Genomic DNA, 8,440 nt, shown 5'->3' with positions numbered 1-8,440 from the left:
GAAGATCAACTTCCACATTTTTTTAGGTTAGGAACCAATTTGCTGTCCAATAAGTTGAGGATCAATAATGCAAATTTCTCATATTTTAACTCACTGTATATGCTTTTCTTGGTTAAGAAGACGTTAGAGAAAAGGCTAAAGCTCGCATGGTTTCCCTGTGTCAAAAATCTATTTTTTAAAGAGAGAGAATATAACAAATTGACATATTTTTACTAGGAATGCGTGGTATTTAGCTTCTGTTTGATTGTTGGGGATTAAAAATTAGATTTTTAACAAATTTTGATAAAAGTTATGAAATATACGGTCAAAAATTTTGGATCTCATAAAATATGTGATTAAAATTAATTGTTGATTTTGACTTGATTTGTACCAAATAGGGAATAAAAATTTGAATGGTGTACTCTCTTAAAGTCGCAAGATTGATTGTGTAACTATGAGCAGAGTAATATACATCCTTAAAATGTAAAGATTGATTGTGCAAATATAATGAAAGATTTGAAATCAACTTGTTACTAAGATGATAAGTTGGGGACCAAAGGTGAATATTTTCCATTAAGATATGAGTAATGTTATTGAGCTCCACTTAAATGATAAATACAATTAAATCAGTAATTTAAGTTCACATTTCATGTGGCCTACAATTATCTATGTTACGTTAGGTGATAGACTAAGCGCCTGTTTGACAAATGAAAGGTATAATGAAGTGAAGTTACATAAATTGAAGTTACAGCCTCCATTTGACCCTTATTCTTTCCAAATTTTAATGGTTGGAATAATGTTTTTTTTTTTTTAAATGTGTGGTTGAAAAAGAATGAAAATTTTTTAATTTACATATAATATTATTTTATGAAAGATTGTGTGATTAAAAATAAAATAGAGAAAAGGAATAAGAAAGTGAATGAGGGTCAAACGGGGCATCGAGAGTATATGATATTAGTCTTTAAGAGAGATATATACACACATGGCATTTCCCCGAAACAATTGGCAAAGCAGCAAAATTGCAATGGAAGGCAGTGCTGACAACTGACAATTGCAGGTAACACCTGAGGGTGAAAATTGGAGGATCGCTGCCCAAGAATTTGTAAGCAGTGAAGTGGGAAAAAAGAGAGTTTTTTTTCATTTTTTTTTTTTTTTTTTTTTTTTTTTTTTAACGAGGTGTCCCAGCTTGCGCCAGACTATATCCTCGCCCCTGAACCTCCGGCCCCTCAGCTGCTCAGGGAGGTAAATCGCAGGATGTGCCCTTGTTGGTTCCCAGATTCCCACATGACTTTTACTCCTTCCCCAAAGAGAGCCCTTGTTGGTAATATGCATGCTTGATACAGATCTTTGCCACATTCCAATTAGGATTTTTTTAGTGTACCTCGAATCCCTATACCTACCAGAGTGGTCAACGGTCAATCAAATGTATATTCAGAGGGTTAAGAAAAAAAAAAAAAAGAAAAAAGTTGAACCCCAATCTTAAGGGCCACCATCGCCTCGCCCCTAGAGTTTTGTGAGGGAGGTAAATCGCGGAATGTGTACCAACATGTCAGGGAATAAGAATTGTCTGTACAACGCCTACAAAGAGTCCAATTTCATGTCTCAAGAATTGAACCCCCACACTGTGACTACCAGCAAGGCATGAGATAACCTCACTCCTATCATTTGCACCACTGAACTATGCTCCGGGGAGCGTTTCAAAGGGTTAAGCTACATGTACATTATGATATCTTTGTTCATAATATACAAGTGACATAACATTATTGAAAAGTTGAAAAACAATTTTTTCAATCCTCTAATCATGAATTTCCACGTATACATTGTATAATTATCTATATTCAAATATGTGAATTCGTATAAAAGGTAGATGATAAAGCCCTTGTTTGAGCCCCATTTTTTTTCATTCATTTTTATTGTTTTTTCTATAATACTTATTTTCAATTACACATTTTTTATTAAATTAATATTATACTCAAATCAAAACTTTTTCTTCTTTTTTAATCATATATTTTTCATAAATTTACCATTCCATAATACATTACAAAAAATTAATGAGACTCTAACATGGCCAAAATTACATGTAATTTTCACGCTGATAAGTGGCTGAACAATTTTGTCATCTAAATTTATGTTACTTGATGCTGTCCACATTAACATTTCTGTTTGGATTTCACTGTAAATATTATCCTTATAATTTAAGTCAAAGTCGAACATATTCACTTATTATTTACACATTTTGTGGGATTTCTTGCTCGTCTTCATAATTATCTCATTTTCTTTTTCTTCAAACAAGCTTTACATGCAAAAATCAATTAATTATTACTAGGAGCGAGCACGGTCCGATTCGAAAGAGAATCGAATATCAATGGAAATTATAGAAATGAAACCATTTGTTTCATAGTTAGCTATGGAATCGAATCGGAACTGAACCAATCTGTTCCGGTTTGGTTCGGTCCGATCCGATTCTTTACATTAAAAATGTCAAAATAAAATATTCATTAATAAAAAATCTAAAGATGCTACCAATGTGATACTTTAAACAAAATATAGAAGGATCGAACATACTATTCAAAAATTAAATTTAAAAACAATATTCAAATAATATAAGTTACTATCATTAAACAATCATTAACTTATATAAATTGTATAGTACACCAATGATTAAACAAACTTCCATCAAAATCAAAATCAAAATCCTATATTGAATTAGACACCCTTTAAAAATTTAATGCAACTTCTGGTTCTGTCGATTATAATTTGTAGAAATTTAGGTGAAAAGTTTCGATCGGATCAATAATTATGTAATCAAATTGAAAAAAAAAATTCACATTTTAGAATCAAATTATATATTGTAAATAAATTTATTTAGGTATAGATTCACCTAATATTCTAATTTGACTTGAAAATCAATTAATAAAAGAATTATAAGAAGATAGGATCAAAGGGAAGGAGGAAATGCTGGGGTCTAAAATGAAGAACAAACCCAATTATTTTTGACAAAACTGATGGAGATTGAGTATATATTTTACCAAAAAAGAAAAAAATTCTATGAGAATCATTCGGTTCCCGACAGTTCCCATACTGAAATCGGGAATCGGATTGGAACATGTTAATTCTTAATAATTTGCCTCAAAATCAAATCGTTTTTAGAATATCCAGAATCGAACCGATCGGTTCTCAACGGTTCTGGGAAAAAATGTCCACTCCTAATTATTATAACCTTTGAGTTAAAATAAAATTTTTATTAGATTTTAATAAAAGTTGATAAAATGTATGATTTAAAAAAGTTGTAAATCTCATGAAATATGTAATTAAAATTAATTATTAATTTTAATTTTTTTATTAATTTTTAATATACACCAAACAAACATGGATTAAGAATAAAGAAACAAAAGAACACGATTTGATTGTTCAGAGTCTTTGGAATCACTCACCAACCCATGTTCCATTTAGCACAAAAAATAAATTGCATGCAATTAAACCCTGACCCACCCATACCTTCATCCTATCAAAACAATCCACGTGTCCTACTACCCTATACTTTCCATTGTGTGGACAGCTGGGCCCCTCACGTCCTCTGAAGCAAGAGCCAAATTTTAAGAATAATTCTCTGTCCCGGGTTGGGGACAGGGAGAAGGACGGGGCGCCATCTTGTCCCTGACTCTGTGTCCAACTCGGGCCAGAGAGCAAGGCTCAAATTTTAAATTTCAATATTATACTGTACAATGAACGGAGCCTACTGTACAGCTTCTCAATTAACGTACAAGTTTTATAGTTAACAGTACTGAATATATTGATGTATATTTTCCGTCATATAACGACGAGAGATTTAACGGCTTTATGTCCCTTTATAAAAAAAGATTAAACCTTAACCTTGAGGGTCCTCCAAAATTCTATCCTGGAGTATCGTAAGGGAGGTAAATCGCAGATTATGCCTTCAAGGGTATAGGGTGGAAAGCTGCTTGTACACTTGCACTTACCCAAGAGCCAAATACATATTTCAGGATTCGAACCCTTGACGCAGTAATCTCAAGCAAAACTGAATTTCTCCACCCTCCTCTTTTATCACTCGGAGGGAGGCCGCTTTAAAAATTTTAGCATAAGACGCCCAGTCGTTCTTTTCTTCGTCTCTTTTCCACTTTTTGTTTCCATATATATATATATATGTTCACCACCCCCTCCCCCACGGACGCCACCTCCCGCGTTGGCATGGCGTTTCTTTATAAATTCTAACGTGAAACCTGCAGCAAACATTTCGAAAATTTCCATTTGAAGCTCCTCTGTATCCGGGGAAAAAAAAAAAAAAAAAAAAAACCAGATCGGCGCTGGAGGCATGCCGGCGTAAAATCTTCTGTCCATAAGATTTCACTTCTGTCATTCCAGCTGGATTATATATTCACTGCTTACAGATATTCGATTTTTTGTATCATTTCTGGGATTTTTTGAATATTTTAAGAATTTGAAGAAATGCCAGAAATCAGCGGCATTTGAAGCAGCTCGTTTTGAAATTGAGGTAAAATCACTTATTTTCGCTAGAAAATCTTTATCGACACGTGTGTGTAATCACCTTTTTTTTTTTTTTTTTTTTTTAAATTTTCTCCCTACTCATTGATTATGCATAAAGTTCTTCAATTTTTTATTATTTATTTTTATGCTAAAGTTATCAAGAAAAAAGAGAAACCAATTGAAGAAGGCGTCGAGCGGTATCTCAGGTAAGTCTCTATCATCAGTTGTTATGAACACAGTACGGATTTTCTCTTTCATTCTTTTGTCTGAGTTCGCATTCATAAACTGCTTTCAAAACTCGACACACTCTGCATTCATTAATTTATTTCTACAGCTATTTCTCATTCAATATTCATTCTTATCCCAGTCCGCAAAGTCGGTTTTGATGAAAGAATGAATAGGTATAAATCCAAGTTAAGAGTTTTTTCTACACCACCACGGCTGAAAAACCTGTATACAGCTGTATCTATAACTCCTCCTATTTATGCATAGCATTAGTATAGGATTTCCGCTTTGCATTTTTATTTTTAATTTTTTAAGTTTTCCTTTCTCTGCCATTTTCTTTTTTATTTTTCGGCAAGACAAATAAAGTACTTATACCAGTCTTGCTTTTTCCCGTGTCCGATGGTGGGGTCCAATTTTACTTCCCTTTTGTGGGACCCATCTAAATTTTATTCTTATTTTTAGGGCTTGGATGGACTAGGTGGTTTTGTATTGGGCTTTTGTTTGGATTGGAATGGAAATAGGTTGTCTGGGAAATAAGGGACCGAAGGAATTAATCTGTTTGTACATTCTGCCTCATACATATCTTGATAGATTGCTTACATAGCAGTTTTCTATTGGCTGATTTAAACGTGTGAGATGTAAAACATGATACGACGTCTTGTCAAGTGTAAATTTTTTAAGGGTGTAAAATAGGATGTATACGTACCAAGATTGGGGATGGAAATGTTCATTTCCTCATATTTTGCCTTTCCATTCCTAACATATTATCCTGGCTATTGTTCCAAATTATCCTCGTCTTTGTTGACATTCAGCATTTTTCACAAATTTTACATAGAGAAACTCGATTTTCCCTTCTCAATGAACAAACAATGTCAGGGATGGCAGTGGGTTGGGTTGCCCCGTCCGACCCTGCCTTAGACGGGCCGGTGCGGGCCCTGTTTGCTGACTGCTATAATTAGGGAATAAAATATAAATTCAAAATTTTAAAATTCAAAGCAAATAATACTACAATTAACAATGCCAATATCCCGGGCAAACTTTTAATTTTTAATTTTCTCTCTTCACGGGGTGGCGACTTACGCTCCCGGGGGTTTTTCTGCCATCTCTAAACAATGTCAACCATTTTTCACCTTTCCCTTTTCTACAAAACAATGGGAACATGTACAATTATCACCTGTCATTTTCTTTCTATCCTCTTTCTCGCCAAACCAAATGCACTCTAAAGCATTGTTTGGGACCTAAATATGAATTTTTTCCCCACCTCATGGGGAGAATAGGACCACATGTGAAGAGGGTATGCCGAACTTTTGAGTTGGGACACTGTTAGCAAAGACAAGGACTTAAAACTGTGGGGCGAGACAATCTTGGATCATGTGTCCAAATCTTGGTCACAATATGCTCGTCTTTAATTGTTCCTTCTCCATCATTAATCACTTATCTTTCTATGATTACATATGATGAGAAGAAAAATTGGATACGACGCATAAATTTTCCTCTCCATGGGATATTTTTTATAATTCAATAAACGATGGGAGGTTGATGCGGACCCTTGCGAATATTTTACAAAAGAAACACGAAAATTATACTTGCAAAGAACAATGACGCTAACAGAACTACTTTTTTTTTTTTTTTAAATCTCAACAAGCGAAAAGAGAATCTTAATCATAATATTTATTGACATATTTCTCTTCTTGCACAAATAAAAACGGTTGATCAGTATCATCAAGTTCTCATTACCTTCACATTGTGAAGCAGATTAAGGATATGGCATTGAAGGTTTCGGAAGCTTACAAACAATGCAAGCCCGGGACTGGAGATGGCAACTACAAGAAAGGGCCAAGAGCATATCCTGGATTCGATACCATTTCAGAGGGTGTTCCGTACCCTCTTGTGCAGCCAGGAAGTTCAACTTCTACTCCAGCTTGGGATTTTACGAGCATTGGACATCGTGCTGCTCGACCGGACTCTAGATTTAATGGGGCGTTTAATGGTGACAGGATACCCGGCAGACAAGAATGTATCTCGGCCCAGTCTGGTGTTATGCTTGTGCAAAATGAAGATGAACCAAAAGAGTGGATGGCACAGGTGGAGCCTGGTGTTCAAATTACTTTTGTGTCTCTCCCTCATGGTGGGAATGACCTTAAACGGATACGGTTCAGGTAACTACTGAACACCTATCGTCGTTAACGAGTTCTAATCATCATATCAGTATCTGAAAGATATGCAACTAGATTGTTCTATATTGATATTTCTACTGGGGGTGTTAATTTGATTTAATATCATGCTAATGTCTTTATCGAGTGTGAAGCCGGGAGATGTTCAATAAATGGCAAGCTCAGAGATGGTGGGGTGAGAATTATGATAGAATAATGGAGCTCTACAATGTTCAGAGATTCAACCAACAAGCTCTCAACACTCCCGGAAGATCTGAGGACGGGGTAAATCACATTTGTTTTTCTGTATTGTGTTTTTATTGAGAGCAAGGCTTAGTTTGTTGTGTAAGCTAATTGAAACTCTCGATTCCTATTTCTGCAGAGAGATTCTACTTACTCAAAGCATGGTTCTGTCATGGAAAGTCCTCGGATGACTCCATCATTGAACAGAGAGTGGACTCCATCTCCAAGGTACAAACCTCCTGACCATCTTCAAGGTGCGCCCTGTCAACATTTCAATGCTGGATCAAGCGCTTACATGGCTGGTGGCCCCAAGGGCGAAATGTCGTCTATGGATGCGTCAAGAACAACAACTTCCTCACGAGACGAGGCTTCAGTTTCTGTAAGCAATGCAAGTGACATTGAATCAGAATCGATTGAACAGGATGAACCTGGAGTTTATATTACCATCAGACAACTGGCTGATGGCACTAGGGAACTGCGGCGTGTCAGATTTAGGTAATTAAGTTCTGCATCCGTAAAAATTCCAGAAATGAACTTGATGAAAGTTTTTTACGGCAAACTATTGTCCATGACCGTGCTTATTTGATGCAGCCGTGAAAGATTTGGCGAATTGCACGCAAAGCTCTGGTGGGAAACAAACCGGGAGAGAATACTTACTCAATACCTTTGATACTATGGAATGGAATGCTAGAACTCCATGTGGAACAGTTCCATTTTTGCATCAGGGCTTGCAGAATGGAGACTCAACAAGATGATTCACCAGCATCGCGCTAAAGTTACTAAGCCAAAATTATCCGACTCTGTAGGATTTTTAAGTTACAAGTATTCACATTGATTTCCTTCTCACATGTTTTTTTTCCTGATCAGTAGTTTATTATAGTCTATACCATGATTTTGAAAATTCCTGTAGGCCTTGTTTTCCCCTGTATCTTGTCATGGTCCTTATCCGATGGAATCATCTCTCATTTGACAGTTGGTTTGTTTATTTGTAATTAAAACTTTCTGGGATGAAAAAATTATAAAGGGTTAAATACACGGATAGCCACCCAACTTTATATTTAGGCCCTGTTTGAACTCCATTGTTTTCTCATTAAAATAAAAAATATGATCGTTATTCATCGCATCAAGTCATCATATTTGATTTTTTATCTCTTGTAAGGACGGCTATATTTTTCATTCTCATTTTTACAATAACGTGGCTCAAACGGAGACTTAGTGTCGCCATGGTCATTCAATTTGATTTTGTTTCACCATGATCATCAAACTTTATATTTAGTGTTACCATAGTTGTTGCGTGTTGTCACACTTGTCCTATCCACCTGGGCCAGTAGGCC

The 8,440-nt window shown here is 35.4% G+C and overlaps 1 protein-coding gene and 1 long non-coding RNA gene across 2 annotated transcripts; both read left to right on the top strand.

Annotated features, from left to right (window-relative positions):
• The first annotated feature begins 4,048 nt into the window (after window positions 1-4,048).
• LOC111377763 lies at window positions 4,049-4,886 on the top strand. Its single transcript, XR_002699773.1, has 3 exons — window positions 4,049-4,492; window positions 4,640-4,691; window positions 4,853-4,886. It is a non-coding gene; the product is annotated as an uncharacterized LOC111377763 (long non-coding RNA).
• Window positions 4,887-6,393: 1,507 nt separating this feature from the next.
• On the top strand, window positions 6,394-8,167 carry LOC111377762 (protein BREVIS RADIX-like). The gene is made up of 4 exons (XM_023000887.1): window positions 6,394-6,869; window positions 7,019-7,148; window positions 7,246-7,601; window positions 7,698-8,167. The coding sequence occupies exons 1-4, from the start codon at window positions 6,475-6,477 to the stop codon at window positions 7,774-7,776; spliced, it is 960 nt and encodes a 319-aa protein (XP_022856655.1). The 5' UTR covers window positions 6,394-6,474; the 3' UTR covers window positions 7,777-8,167.
• Window positions 8,168-8,440: the final 273 nt, after the last annotated feature.

The sequence above is a fragment of the Olea europaea genome, unplaced genomic scaffold (genome assembly GCF_002742605.1).
Source record: "Olea europaea var. sylvestris unplaced genomic scaffold, O_europaea_v1 scaffold1716, whole genome shotgun sequence".
Taxonomy (NCBI): domain Eukaryota; kingdom Viridiplantae; phylum Streptophyta; class Magnoliopsida; order Lamiales; family Oleaceae; genus Olea; species Olea europaea.
Note: the sequence above shows the minus strand (reverse complement) of the source record. Positions and strands in the feature narration are given on the sequence as shown.